Consider the following 16003-nt stretch of genomic DNA (forward strand, 5'->3'; position numbering starts at 1 on the left):
TCCATTAACCTCCTGCAAGGCAGTGTTTTTCAACACTTGGTTTGCAAACCACTAGCCATATGTGAAAGGATTCAGGATGAAATTGAATGAAAAATTTAAAATTTTTCATAGTTACCTATTTATTTTAATGTATATTAGAAGAAATGTATAAACTAGAACATCAAATACATAAATTCACAAATAAATTGTTAAGGATGAGGCTAAAATAAGTATTTTTTTAAAAAACGTGTGTTGATATGAAGAAAATCCTTAAGTAAAAAAGTAATTCTGGTGGTATGTGGATACAGTAAAAATTGTAAAGGTGGTAGGAAAATGAGAGAAATTTGAGAAACACTGCTCTAATCATTATCCTTATTTTTCTATTTCTTTTTTATAATAAAATATATTTTTTCCATACATTAATGCACAAGAGTGACTACACTAAAAGACATCATGAAATAGATACTCCTACTGATAAAGAATGAGTTTGTACATATATACAATGGAATACTACTCAGCCATAAAAAAGAACAAAATAATGCCATTTGCACCAACATGGACGCAACTAGAGATTATCATACTAAGTGAAGTAAGTCAGAAAGAGAAAGACAAATACCATATGATATCACTTGTATATGCAATCTAAAATATGGTACAAATGAACCTATCTGCAAAACAGAAAGACTCACAGACATAGAGAACAGACTTGCAGTTGCCAAGGTGGAGGGGGGTGGAGGAGGGAAGGACTGGGAGTTTGGGATTAGCAGATATAAACTATTATATATAGGATGGATAAACAACAAGGTCCTAGTATATAGCATAGGGAATTATATTCAATATCCTGTGATAAACCCATAATGGAAAAGAATATAAAGAAAAAAAGAATGTCTGTGTATAACTGAGTCACTTTGCTGTACAGCAGAGACTGGCACAGCATTATAAATCCACTATACCTCAATAAAAAAAAAATGAACAAGTTTGGATTTTGGAGGCAGTGATGATTCTGTACAAGATGAACAGAAAAATGAAAAAATGAAAAATTTCATGGATGAACGCAAGAACAAAACCACTATTAGCATAAGAATTAACAGACCAGATTTTTTGGTATAGAATAAGAGAAAGTATGAAATGCCGTTAATGGGAATAGGGACAATAGAACAAGACCAATTACAGGTTGTCACAGTGGATAAAAAGAGGAAGTGTGATGTTCTTTTGGATGAGCTGTATGTCCTGGATAAAGCCCAGCAGGACATCTAAAAGTCAGACAGAATACAGGATAATTCGTCACTGTGTGGGACTGGCCCAAACACTGCAGGATATCTGTCATCCCTACCCCTGCTCACTAGATGCCAGTAGCATCCTCATATTATTGTGACAGCCAAAATATCCCTGGTGAAAAATATCATAAGCCTGCTTTATGCTTAAAATCCTAGATTAGGTTAAATGTCATTTCTTTACTTACTTAGGGACTTCTACACACAAGGTGAGGACTTAGCCATTTTCTTTTCCTTTTTTTCCAATGGAGTTCACCAGCACTTCTGCTTTATCAGCATCTAGTTCCACCATGTAAAGGCACAAGAGTAGTGGCATGGGGTGGGTGGTCAAAAAAGGAGACAGACGTTGAATGGAGGAAAATAGTGGAACAAGGGTAGAAATCCTCCTTGCTGAGGTGTGGGTACATCTGAATGAGGTGAGAGCAGTGAGTGACTTCACAATTAGAGTTAAGTTGTACTGACCCTGTGGCTCCCTATGCAGTACCTGAGACACTTGTATCTTCCACATGAGCATGGGCTGGGATCCCTGAACAATGAACACTGAGTCTATCGTAGGACTGCCCATACCAGTGTTCTTCAGAGTCAGTCCACAATAGGGGCAGTGACATGCTTCGTTTGAAGGCTTCAGTCATAAAGTCAATTCAAAAAAATATGATGCCTTCCTTCACAACGAAACCATAATCTCCTTGGCTGAGGGATTCCTCCCCCCTCACTTGGATGACCCTCTCTCCATTTAATGCTCGTAAGACATAGCCTTTTCCCTTCCTCAGCCTGCTGATGAAGGTGGCCTGCAGATCCTGTTATACAGCATGTAGCACCTCTCTGAACAGACCTACTGTTGGGGTGCTGATGTGGGAGTTCCTTGTCTGAAAGAATGAGGCTGTCAGTCAATGAATAAGAAAGGTCTTCCCTATCCACAGGTCTTTCTCCTCAGCTCTGCCCATCCTGGATTCTTTTTCATCTCCACAGACAAAAGAACTCTAGTTAACACCAGAACTTTTCCCAATCTCACAAGCAGGCTTAGAGTCTTCCATGTGCAAAACTTATTCTGCTGTTTTCCAAAGTGACTTTGCCATTTTATACTCCAACCAGCAATATATGAGTTCCAATTTCTCCATATCCTTGTCAACACTTGTTGTTGTCTATCTTTTTAACTATAGCCATCCTAGTTACTGTGAAATGATATCTCATTATAGTTTGGATTTGCAACTAATGACTAATGATATTGAGCATTTTTTTTCATGCTTATTGGCCATCTTTATATCTTCTTTGGAGAACTGTCTATTCAAACTCTTTGTCCATTTTAAAATAGGGTTATTTGTTTTTTAATTCTTGAGTTGTAACAGTTCTTTATATATTCTAGATACTAGATCCTTTTCATATATATGACTTACAAATATTTGCATTTATCCTGTGGTTATCTTTTCACTTTCTTGATAATATCCCTTTAAGCAGAGAAGTTTTTAACTTTGATGAAGTCTGATTCATCTATTTCTTTTTTGGCTGTTTGTGCTTTAGGTGTCATATCTAAGAAACCATAGCCCAATACAATTTCAAAAAATATTTACACCTATGTTGTCTTCTAAGAGTTTTATATTTTTATCTCTTACATTTAGGTCTTTGTTCCATTTTAAGTTAATTTGTGTATGTATGTGTGTGTGTTTGTGTGTGTGTGTGTTCATAGTGTGAGGGAGGGTTCCAAATTCATGCCTTTGCATCTGAATTTCTAAATGTGACAGGCTTTCTATGTTCTTACTGAGTATAATGGTAGACTTCAGTAGATTTTTTAAAAAATAAATGTTTTTCTATTTGCTGTACATCCTTAGGACAATTTCCATAGACTTAAATGAAATAAAAATCATTTCACCAGTTAAACAGTTGTTTTGCTGGAGTGAGGATCCATGAAGCTTCTCACGTTACCATTCCAGAAATCTTCTTCACTATTTCTTAATTTATCAACTTTAAATAATATTGACTTCCTTCTAGGAGGATTTGGGTCTTTTGCAATATCTTCTTCCCTTCTCACCTCTCAAATTTTTGTGAATAATATCATTTTTAGTTTCTATATTGTCTACCTTCATTATTAGTATGCTTTCATCAGTTAGGATGCTCTTGGTGTACACTAATAGAAAATTTATTCAAACTGCCTTAGTTAATTAATAAATTTAATATTTCATGTAATAGAAAATTCAAAGGTAGGGTAGGCTTCAAACCTGGCTGACCTGGTGGTTAAACAATGTCATCAAGACCCCTTGTTCATTTCTTTCTTTAGTTTTACTATCCAAAATAAAGACTTTATACTCAGCTGGTTCCCCACTTGCTCATAAGATGGCTGCCAGTAATTATCCCTATTACACATCTTCTTGTTTATGTCCAATGGGGAAGAAACTAGCTTTTCCATCTCATGTCTTAAGAGTAAAGGCAAATTTTAGTCTCACCTCATCACTCAGAACTGAAACACATGCCCATTTATGAACCTATCACTGGCAAAAGGAATAGATTACCAAAAAGCCAAAGATGGGTTCATCTACCCAGGAGCCACCTGACCTATGCTGAGGGAGTTAAATACTGGAATAAAACTCAGGGTATGTTAGGAAGAAAGATGTAATGGATATAAATTAGCAACCAGTAGTGTCTACTACCTATTTTTTTGTATGCTTTTGTGTTAACTTTTTTCCCCCATATTTGCTAGTTTTATTTATTTAACTTTTTTTTTAAACATCTTTATTGGAGTATAATTGCTTTACAATGGTGTGTTAGTTTCTGCTTGATAACAAAGTACATCAGCTGTACATATATCCCCATATCTCCTCCCTCTTGCATCTCCCTCCCTCCCTCCGTATCCCAACCCTCTAGGTGGTCACAAAGCACCGAGCAGATCTCCCGTGCTATGCAGCTGCTTCCCACTAGCTATCTATTTTACATTTGGTAGTATATATATGTCCATGCCACTCTGTTAACTTTTGACAGTATTATCTTGACCTCCACTAACAAATGATATTAATGCCTTCCACCCTGTCTTCTATATATGCTCTCCCACTTCAAATTCTCAACTTCTAGTGTATCAAGTACTTTATCAAGATCACATCTAACAGTGTTAAGAAATATAAGCAAAATCACATGAAATATTGAATGTTATATTGAGAGTGGTTTAAATCATTATTTTCTTAAGCACACTCTATGGAATAAATCTGGAAGGAATTTCATCATAACTCTATCCACTGAACTACTCTAAAGTACAACTAACCCCTTATTCATTTGCCAAATATCTTCAGTTCCTTTAGAAAATGACAACCTTCCCACTTTAATCTTTGATAATAACTGTCCCCTGGTTTGTACACAATTGGAATGGTGACATTAGGTAGCTGAGCTGATTAATTCATTCACTTAATAAATAACTCTCAGGGTTCAGTAAAGTTAACAGAATAGTGTAAGATTGGAAACTGACTTTCTCCCAAAATATCAACAAAAGCAGCTGAAACCAGAAGAGGAAAAAAAATCCCATTTACAATTGCAGCAACAAAAGTATACAGGCATAGGGCTTCCCTGGTGGCGCAGTGGTTGAGAGTCCGCCTGCCGATGCAGGGGACACGGGTTCCTGCCCCGGTCCGGGAGGATCCCACATGCTACGGAGCGGCTGGGCCCGCGCGTCTGGAGCCTGTGCTCCGCAACGGGAGAGGCCACAACAGTGAGAGGCCCGCGTACAGCAAAAAAAAAAAAAAAAAAAAAAAAAATACAGGCATAAAGCTAATAAGAATTTTGCTGTGCCATTTGAAAGGAAATTACAGAAATGTTATTGAGAGGCAATATGCTTTCAATATTATAACAATGTTATAATATTATAACAATGTTATAAAAATGTCAATTAAAAATGTGAATTATTCCCCAAACAACTTATAAAATTAATTCACTTATGAGTTATTAAAACATAAAACTAAAATAATTATAAGACCGAAGTAATGGTATAGGACAAGATAGAAATATGAATGGAAAAGAACAGTTGCCAAAAAACACAGAAACATTTTAGTAATTATCTTCATTACCTAAAAAAGGCAGTTCAATCAGCATAGAAAAAAAATGAATTGTTCAATAAATGTTAGTGGGATAAATGCTTACAGACACGGAATAAAGGGACTATATATTTTTTTAAATTATGACTTAAGCTGTTTATTCTTTCTAAATTAGTAAAAAACTATTTTGCAAGATTTATTATTATTATTTTTTGTTTGTGGTTTTCTTGTTTTGCTTTTGAAAGGTACTATATTTTTAACCAAACCGCACACCATAATAAATGGACTGGAATTAAGAGCAGGGAAATGAGGACAAAATGAAATGCAAAATAAATATAGGTAAAGAGACTATTTATAAACAGTAAGTCCCCTACATACGTACCTTCAAGTTGCGAACTTTCAAATATGCGATCGTGTGTTCACATGTCCAATCACGTAAGTTAGCTCACATGTCTGGCGTATGTTATCACATGTGTGCATCCTCTACAAGTGGTTGTACTTTTGTGTATTTTACTGTACAGTACTGTATAGAGTGCAGTAGTACAGTATCTTTATTTCAAGCTCAGGATGTCTGGAAGCAAGCGTAAAAGCAGTGGTGATGTAGCTGGTACTAATGTACTTTTCAAGGTACTGTACTGTAAGATTAAAAATGTTCTATTTTTGTGTTTGTTTGTTTTTTATGTATTATTTGTGTGAAAAGTATTATAAGCCTATTACAGTACAGTACTATATAGCTGATTGTGTTAGTTGGGTACCTAGGGTAACTTTGTTGGACTTAACAAACAAATTGGACTTAAGAATGTGCTCTCAGAACACAACTCATTCATATGTAGGGGATTTACTGTAATTCTGTAGTGGATAAGGCCTTTTAATACCTAACTTTGAAATTAGAAATAATAAAGGCAAAGGTTGCTACATAAGACTACATAAAATATAGAAGTTCTGCACATTCATAAAATATAATAAACATAATTCAAGTACATGTGATGAAATAGGAAAGCGATTTGCCACATATGACAAAAGCTGACATTACTGAAAAAAAAAATCCTCTTGCAGTAAACAAGAAAACGATGAACAGACCAAAAGAAAAATCAGCAAAGGACATGGTAAGGGATTTAAAAGGAAAAAAAAGGATAGTCCAGAGTGTTGAGAAAATAAGCCCATTATATTGCTGCTTGCAATAATTTTGGAGCATAATTTTGTAACTTATACATAGCCTTAGAACACGTACAGACTTTAACTACCAATTCTACTCCTGGAAATCCATTACAAGGAAATGCTCGGAGATGTGTACAAATATTTATCCATATATACCAGCAAAAAAAATGAATGATAAACAACTAAACTAAATAGTAGATAGCTTAAGTAGATAATGATATAATCACAAGAATTTAAAGTAAAACAAGGGAATTCCCTGGTGGTCCAGTGGGTAAGACTCTGCGCTCCCAATGCAGGGGACCTGGGTTCAATCCCTGGTCGGGGAACTAGAGAGCACATGCATGCTGCAACTACGAGTTCGCATGATGCAACTAAAGATCTTGCTGCTGCAACTAAGACCCAGCTCAGACAAAATAAATTAAATAAATAAATAAATATTTTTAAAAAAGTAAAACAAAAGCAGGTCAAAAGCCTTATGTTCAAAATGAACATTTTACAAAAAAAATGATTAAGTATATGGATATAAAATATTCTGGAAGAATACTCGATAAATGATGTGATCTTTAAATGGTAGGACTATGGAGGATTTTGAGCTTATAATTTTATTTGTAAAGTAGGATTTTTCTATAATGAAATTGTATTACTTACATAATTTTAGAAGTTATTTTTATAGGAAAACCAGACTCCCTCTCTCTCTCTCTCCCCCCCCCCCTCTCTCTCTCTCTATATATATATATAATATATATATATATTTTTTGGGCTACTGGCAATGTTGCTTTCCCTAATCTATACTCTGATATGCCCTCAGCTCTTATCAAAGAATACCATAAGATACCATGTTAGAACACCTGATATTGCATTTGCTCTGAGGATGTTTTTGAGGACACTGCCTACTCCATCTCTCACTATGCCTAGAAATCACATTAAAAAATTTCTTTTAAAGTGCTGGAAAAAACTTCTCTTGCCCTTAGGAGTTGGTATGTTTCTTTCCATCGATCATGAGAATCATTTAATTGTATGCTTATTTTATTTTTTCTTAGGCAGACAGAATATTAAAATGAAATACTTCATTACTTCCCTTGCCTTGCTACCTCATTGCATATATATTTTAAAACATGTCAAATCTTTTTGAGGTAGGTATAAATAACTAAGTAGTATATTCCCATTATTATTACCAGTTTCTAAATGACAGTGCACAACCAAATTTAGTCTCCATTGGAATAAATATTCCCATATGATTTATTATATAGAAGAACCAATTTTGGAAATAAAGGAAAATATGACATTGTTGCTTTGATAAATGAACCAAGAGAGAGTCAAGTCATTATTGTTTTAAGACATTAAGGAAAGCAATTTTAAAATCCCTGTCAACATTAAACTGGATCATGGAAGGCAGGGACATCTGTCTAAATCACTATGTACATCGCCTAGATGCTTCCCTTCAAAACAGGCTTTCAGTAAATGTTTTCTTGCATAGATGGTCAGAGATAACACTGAGAAAGAGATGTTACTCTTCACATTTCATTCATTCCAAAGCACCTAGCAAGGGATCTAGTACTAGAAAAGAACCCCTATTTTTCCTGCTTCAATGTAAGCCAGAGAAGAAGAACTTCCAGTAAGCTTCTGTCCTCCCATGGAATTGCTTCCTTCCCTCTCTCCACTCCTTACTTGCTCTTCCCCATGAAAGGAAGAGTGATCTGTCAGTGTGACAGATGACAGCCTGCAGTCCCTGACCATGTTTCTCTATTGGCTACAGTCAACTGTGCTTGGCATGTCCTTTTGTCTCCAGGTCTGTCTGTGCTCAGTGCAGTGATTTTGTGCTCCAAACTATATGCACTAGGCAAAGATCAGAGAGGCAAAGCTATATTTTCTCTTCACTGTTTGATTACTGAGCCTGTAAGCCAGGTTTGCAAGTCTTCATGCAGCTGGTTGGGTTAAGGCATGCAAAGCTTATTTTTATAAACTGATTCTTCCTTGCAGATGGGTCCTTGGATTTTCTTTTGCGGAAGAAAAATGTGCCATGTGTTTTCTACAGTTTTACTATTAATAAAGTACATACTTTGATCCTCATTTGGTTCCTCTATGGTTGAGGTGAGAATGTGGATATAGAAATTTCCTCCCCTAAGGTTTAGCACACAGTAGTGCACTCAATAAATATCAGCTCTGCTTACTTCTATCATTCTTCCCTTTCACCTTAGCAGGTTTCTATGTTCCACATTCATTTGTTTTTCCTTTCTCCACTAGTATGTTTTAAATATTGTGTTATATTCCATCTTTACATGATAATTAGGTAAACAAATCCTTGTTCCAATTTTACTATCTTCTAGTTCAAGAAGAAAGGCCTTAAGAACAACAAGAAGGTTGAGAAGATTTGGAGTCTGGGGAAAAGGCCTAATAGTTATCCTCAGATATTTACAGATTTATTCTCTGAGACTTCAGAGGAAAAAGTATGGGCCAAAGAATGAGGAGTAGTAGAAGGCAGATTTGAGGAATAAATAATCAACAGGGCTGCTTCAAATTTTAATGGAATGTCCTTGACACTGGAGATGTTCAAGTACATGCTGAACAATAACTAGTTAGGATGCTTTAGAAAAGATCTCAACATTGAATAGAGGACTAGAGATGAGAAACTATTCTCATCTATGATTCTATGATCTTAACAAGTTCTAATGAGTTGGGCAAGCGCTGTTTTATAAACTAGAGAGTTACAAATTATGCTGTATATGATTTTCAATAACTTTCTCATGATAATTCATACAGTACTTTTAGAACTGGAACAAAGAGGTAGTCAAAATAGTCAGGTAATTGTGTTAATGAAAGACAACAGTTACCTGTCTGGAAAAAGACTCTGGAAATAATTGTCCGACACAATGGGCAGGGAGTGCTTGCGGGATTGTCTTTGGCAAGAGTCCGTAAGCAGGGCTCACAGAAGATGTGGTGGCAAGGGTAACACATGTAGGGGTTGAAATAAACATCCAGACACACTGCACAGATGTAGCTCTCCTTTTCTTCTGCATATTCATTGTCATCATCTGTACTCATCTCATTATCCAAAGTCTGCAAAACATAAGCAAAAACGATTTTTCTTAGTTCAGTATGAGATTGGTTTCCTTGAGAAATTGAGACACTGATTTTATATTTTCTTAAAATGAATGAAAATATGTATGAGAAACAGGTAATATCTGTTTCTGTGCATAATCAAAGTGACAGAAATGCTACCTCGCAAAGTGGGAAGAAACTGGAAACATACATGAAAAACCCAGAAGTCTTAATTATTCATTTTAGTATTTTTATATAATGCTAAATGTTAAAATATAGTACCTGAACACATTAAGTATACCTGTATCTCTATTTAACCAGCACTACTTAAGTAAGTGTTAGGTTCTAGGACGACAGGTTCCCCCTATCTATTCCACTCCCACCACAGCAAATAAGCTGACTGTCGCAAGATTATAAAGCCTTACATGGGCATTCACACATGAAGAGAAGTGGGGGTAAGAGGATGTCATACTTCATCTTCACACCATGCATGGAGCATTTTTATTCTACATTTTGCACCTTCCTGGACCTCAAAGCCAATAAAAGGCCAAAGCCTAAGGTATGTCAGGAAGTAGATAAGGCAAAGAAACTTGTAGTAACTCTGGGATGAGCCTTGTAACTGGGAAATATGATGATCCCTCTCCTCTCTCCCAAATGGAACAGTTAAGAAAGATGCTATTAAAAGGTAGTTAGGATTTGTTATAAAGCATAAACTAACACACCATTGTAAAGCAATTATACTCCAATAAGGATGTCAAACAAACAAACAAACAAACAAAAAAAAACTGTAGTTAGGAAAGAGGCACTCAGGTTAGCAGCACAAAATCTGGTGGCTGAATTCCTGTTACTTAACATCACAATATTCCTCATCCATGAGGATGCTGTGAGAATTAAATGAGGTAATCCACATAAAGTGTTAAGCAAAGTGTCTGGTATATAACAAATATTCAATAAATATTAACCATAGCCATCCTTCTCTCCTCTCTTCTTCAAAGGCCCTATAGTCTTCGTTAGAGCCTTGGGAAATTTTCCTCAAACCAGGCCTGACCTCAGTCCACTGAGGCATAATGGGAATCTACATGGTGTAGATGCTTTCCTCCTCACTTTAATGGATGTCAAAAATGGAGATCAGTGATTAATATTTGAGTAAGCCTTGGGTTTAATAAATATTTTTAGGTTACATGAAATGTAAAAGTTACACAAATGAGGCAAACAGAGCCTTGAAAATACAGAAAAACCTTTCTACTGGATAAACTATTATTTGATTTATCCAGATGGCTTTGCTTCCTCTTTCTGCTGCTTGTTGATAATTTCTCTCTTTATGAAAGACATATTTGAGGCATTAGGCCATTCTTTTTAACTCGTTGTCTGATTTTTCTTAAGCATTTTTACTTAATCTAGTTATTTGTTGTTACTGGCTAGATGTGTTGCAAATATTTCTTCCTTTTCTCTGGTTTGCCTTTTCATTCTTTTCATAGTGTTTTTGATAAAATGAAATTATTAATTTTAAAGAACATTTTTCCTTTATGATTTAATACTTTTTGTGTCTTATTTAAGAACTCTTACTTTTTCCCAAGGTAAGTAAGAGAGTCTTATTTTGCGTCCTATAATCTACCTGAAATTGATTTTCATGTATGGTGCACATTAGGGTTAAATTTCATTTTTATTTTTATGTAATTATTAATTGGTACAGCCCATTTATTGCAAAGACCTTACTTTCCTCCACTGTTCTAAAGTGCCATGTTGTTATTAGGCCAAATATGCATGGGTTGGCTTCTATTTTGTTCCATTACTTTACTGTCTATTCCTATGCCATAATCACAATTTCTTACTGTGGGCTTATAATAAGCCTCAATAGCTGGTAAAGGAAGTCCTTTCATCTTAAAGTCTAATAAGAACCTGCAGTATAAACAAGCAAACAAACAAACAAAGCAACTAATACTAAACTTTCTTTGGGTTATTTGTACGGAAATATGTTAATATAAATGTTTCAGACATTACATGAAATTTCTAAAAATCTTAAAAAAAAAAAAGCCCTTACTCAGGTGGATGATTACAAAATAGATAAAATTCTTCCTGTCTCTCTATGTGTACCCATATGCATTTCATCAAGATGTGGAGATTAGTTTTCCACCTTCTGATTTTGGGCTCTGTCATGTGACTTGCTTTGGCCAATGGATTGTTAGTAAATATGATGCAAACAGAGGCTTAAAAAAAGCTTGTGCATTGGAATAATCCTCTCTTGATGATATTGGGAACCCTAGTCTACTACCATGTGAACAAGTCTAGGCTAACCTGCTGAATAGTAAGTGAATATGGTCCAGCTGCCTCCACTGTGACTGCTGATAACAAGCCAACCACCAGACGTGTGTGGGTAGAGTCAATGACTGTCACCTAACTGTAAATGTACTGGTGAGCCCAGATGACACCATGTGGATCAGAGATAAGCCATTACAGCTGAGCTCAGCCCCAACTGCCAACTCAGAAAACTGTGAGTGAATATAGGTTGTTGTTTTAAACAACTAAACAAAATCTGTTTGTTACATAATAAAAATTAGTTGACACATCCTTGTCTACACATGGCTAAATTTACCTCATTTTTAAAATCTTAGTTTAAATACCAACTTCCCCAAAGGATTTCACTGCTATTCTATCTAAAGTTGTTCTGTCACTGCTACTTATTTGTTTCCTCATAATAATTTTTATTTGCCTATTTTTCTATGTCTCTCAATAGAATGTTAAGATTAATAAAGGGGAATGAAAAAATATATATACATACACACACATTTTTTCCCCAATGAATTAATAGTAGAGCCTGCTTGGTGGTGGCTTGCATTCTCAAAATGCTCACAGGTTCAGCTTGTTAAATATTGTATTGATTATACCTCTATTAAGTGTTCTTAGGTGTTCTTGTAGGCCTTTTGGATATTTACAGCTAGAAAACAAGCATTCTGTGAAATCTCATATAACATATACAAAGTTTAACACAGAGAAGATATGAAGTAACAGTCCCTCACCAACAGAAAGATTGTGGCTATGAGTTGAACACTAATAAAAATCTGCTGGAAAGGCAACAGTATCCACAACTTTTCTCATTATTGTTATATGACTATTCTCTCCTGTACTTAAAAGAAACTTGAAAAAGGAAAGCTGTAAGTGCACAATTAGTACCGATTAGGGACCCCCAGATAATAAAAACATCTTTGGATCTAGATGCTTACTTACTAAAATTTTATTTCATAGTGACAGCTTATTCTGTTTGTATTACACTCTCAATATTGTGTCTTGAGATTTGAACTAATTAGCCTCAAAGAAACTCATGGCATAAGAAAATCATAATTTGAAGACCCACTTAAAGCAATCCAAATTGTGGCCCTAATAACTGTACATAATTTTATTTCTATGAAGTACTTTATCTCTACATATATAACAAAAGTGACTAGATTTCATTAAAATATACATCAAAGAAATAAATGATTTGCTATTTAAAAACACAACCATATTATGGAAATAAACTTGAAGGTGGAAGTTTGCAAATAGAAAATGAGGTCAGAACTATTCATCTACTAGCTGAGCTACGTGACTCAATCCACAAAACAGATGTAACACATACAAAGACCTCTAGAATCACTATATTTTAAGGGACCAAAAAGGGTGAAGAGTTTCCATTACACAGAGAATTGAACATATCTGGTAATAAAAACTGTTCTGCAAGAAGACAAAAAAACCACCTCAAAGATAGAACTCCACTGGGCTTTTCTCCAAATTAGAGAGATAATAATAAATTTACTGTTGGATATATGGTTATATTTTAAAAATTAATTACACATTAATAGATAAAAGTCAACCTGGAAAAAGGTTTTTAATAGGTGTGCCTATGAACTCATCTTCATCTCATCAACATTTCAATTACCATAGATAGAGACCATCAAAATGCTTCTCAGAAATGGAGAGGTGACAGGAAAGATGGCTGCCTAGTTAAAAACAACTAAAATCCTTTCTGAACAGGAGGGAAACCTTCAAGATGGCAGAGGAGTAAGACATGGAGATCACCTTGCTCCCCACAAATACATCAGAAATACATCTACATGTGGAACAACTCCTATGGAACACCTACTGAACGCTGGCAGAAGACCTCAGACTTCCCAAAAGATGCCCTCAGGCGACCTACAGGCAGAGGCAGGGCCAATCCAAAGCTGAACCCCAGGAGCAGTGCGAACAAAGAAGATAAAGGGAAATTTCTCCCAGCACCCTCAGGAGCAGCAGATTAAATCTCCACAATCAAATTGATGTACGCTGCATCTCTGGAATACCAGAATTAGACAATGAATCAATCCAAAATTGAAGTGGTGGACTTTAGGAGCAACTATAGACTTGGGATTTGCTTTCTGCATCTAATTTGTTTCTGGTTTTATGTTTATCTTAGTTTAATATTTAGCGTTTATTATCACTGGTAGATTTGTTTATTAATTTGGTTCCTCTCTTCCTGTTTTTTTATATACACATATGTATTTTTTTCCTATTTCTCTTTTTGTGAGGTGTATGTGTATGCTTCTTTGTGTGATTTTTGTCTGTATAGCTTTGCTTTTACCATTTGTCCTAGGGTTCTATCTGTCTGTTTTTTTTTATTTAGTATAGTTTTTAGCACTTATTATGATTGATGGATTTGTTTTTTGGTTTTGTTGCTCTCTTCTTTCTTTCATTCTATTTTTATTACTTTTTCGTTGCTCTCTTGTTTCTTTCATTCTTTTTTATTAATTCTTAATTTTAAAAAATTTTTATTAATTAAAAAATTTATTTTAATAACTTTATTTTATTTATCTATTTATCTGTCTCTTTATTTATGTATTTATTTATTTATTTCTCCCTTTTCTTTTGAGCCGTGTGGCTGACAGGGTCTTGGTGCTTTGGCCAGGTGTCAGGCCTATACCTCTCAGGTGGGAGAGCCAAGTTCAGGACACTGGCCCACCAGAGACTTCCCGGCTCCACTTAATATCAAATGGCAAAAGCTCTCCCAAAGATCTCCATCTCAGCGCTAAGACCCAGCTCCACTCAACAACCAAAAAGCTACAGTGCTGGACACCCTATGCCAAACAACTAGCAAGACAGGAACACAACAACACCCATTAGCAGAGAGGCAGCCTAAAATCATAATAAGGTCACAGACATGCTCAAAACACACCACCGGACACGGTCCTGCCCACCAGAAAGACAAGATCCAGAGTCATCCACCAGAACACAGGCCCTAGTCCCCTCCACCAGGAAGCCTACACAGCCCACTGAAACAACCTTAGCCACTGGGGGCAGACACCAAAAACAACAGGAACTATGAAACTGCAGCCTGCGAAAATGAGACCCCAAACACAGAAAGTTAAGCAAAATGAGAAGACAGACAAACACACAGCAGATTTAGGAGCAATGTAAAAACCCATCAGAGCTAACAAATGAAGAGGAAATAGGCAGTCTACCTGAAATAGAATTCATAGTAATGACAGTAAACATGATCCAAAATCTTGGAAATAGAATGGAGAAAATACAAGAAACGTTTAACAAGGACCTAGAAGAAATAAAGAGAAAACAAACAATTATGAACAGCACAATAAATGAAATTAATGCTTCTCTAGAAGGAATCGATAGCAGAATAACTGAGGCAGAAGAACGGATGACATGGAGGATAAAATAGTGGAAATAACTACCATACAGCAGAATAAAGAAAAAAGAATGAAAAGAATTGAGGACAGTCTCAAAGACCTCTGGGACAACATTAAACACACCAACATTCGAATTATAGGGGTCCCAGAAGAAGAAGAGAAAAAGAAAAGAACTGAGAAAATATTTGAAGAGATTATAGTTGAAAACTTCCCTAGTATGGGAAACTACATAGCAAATCAAGTCCAGGAAGCGCACAGAGTCCCATACAGGATGAATCCAAGGGGAAAAACGCCAAGACACATATTAATCAAATTATCAAAAGTTAAATACAAAGAAAAAATATTAAAAGTAGCAAGGGAAAAACAACAAATAACAGACAAGGGAATTCCCATAAGGTTATCAGCTAATATTTCAGCAGAGACTCTGCAAGCCAGAAGGGAATGGCAGGATAAATTGAAAGTGACGAAAGGGAAAAACCTACAAGCAACATTACTCTATCCAGCAAGGATCCCATTCAGATTCAACGGAGAAAATAAAACTTTTACGAACAAGCAAAAGCTAAGAGAATTCAGCACCACCAAACCAGCTTAACAACAAATGCTAAAGGAACTTCTCTAGGCAGGAAACACAAGAGAAGGAAAAGACCTACAATAACAAACCCAAAACAATTAAGAAAATGGTAATAGGAACATACATAGTGATAATTACCATAAATGTAAATAGGTTAAATGCTCCACCCAAAAGACAAACGGGCTGAATGGATACAAAAACAACACCAGTATATATGCTGTCTACAAGAGACCCACTTGAGACCTAGGGACACATATAGACTGAAAGTGAGGGGATGGAACAAGATATTCCATGCAAATGGAAATCAAAAGAAAGCTGGAG

At 35.5% G+C, this 16003-nt stretch overlaps 1 protein-coding gene across 1 annotated transcript in view; it reads right to left on the reverse strand.

Annotated features, from left to right (window-relative positions):
- The window catches only part of RNF180 (ring finger protein 180), a gene marked incomplete at its 3' end in the record, with an annotated part of 283378 nt that overhangs the window by 57994 nt on the left and 209381 nt on the right, over positions 1–16003 (reverse strand). The window contains exon 6 of the mRNA XM_082837376.1: positions 9253–9478. Coding sequence (XP_082693502.1) covers positions 9253–9478 — 226 coding nt within the window. The remainder of the gene's footprint in view (positions 1–9252; positions 9479–16003) is intronic.

The sequence above is a fragment of the Leucopleurus acutus genome (assembly GCF_964270905.1).
Source record: "Leucopleurus acutus genome assembly, chromosome: 3".
Classification (NCBI taxonomy): domain Eukaryota; kingdom Metazoa; phylum Chordata; class Mammalia; order Artiodactyla; family Delphinidae; genus Leucopleurus; species Leucopleurus acutus.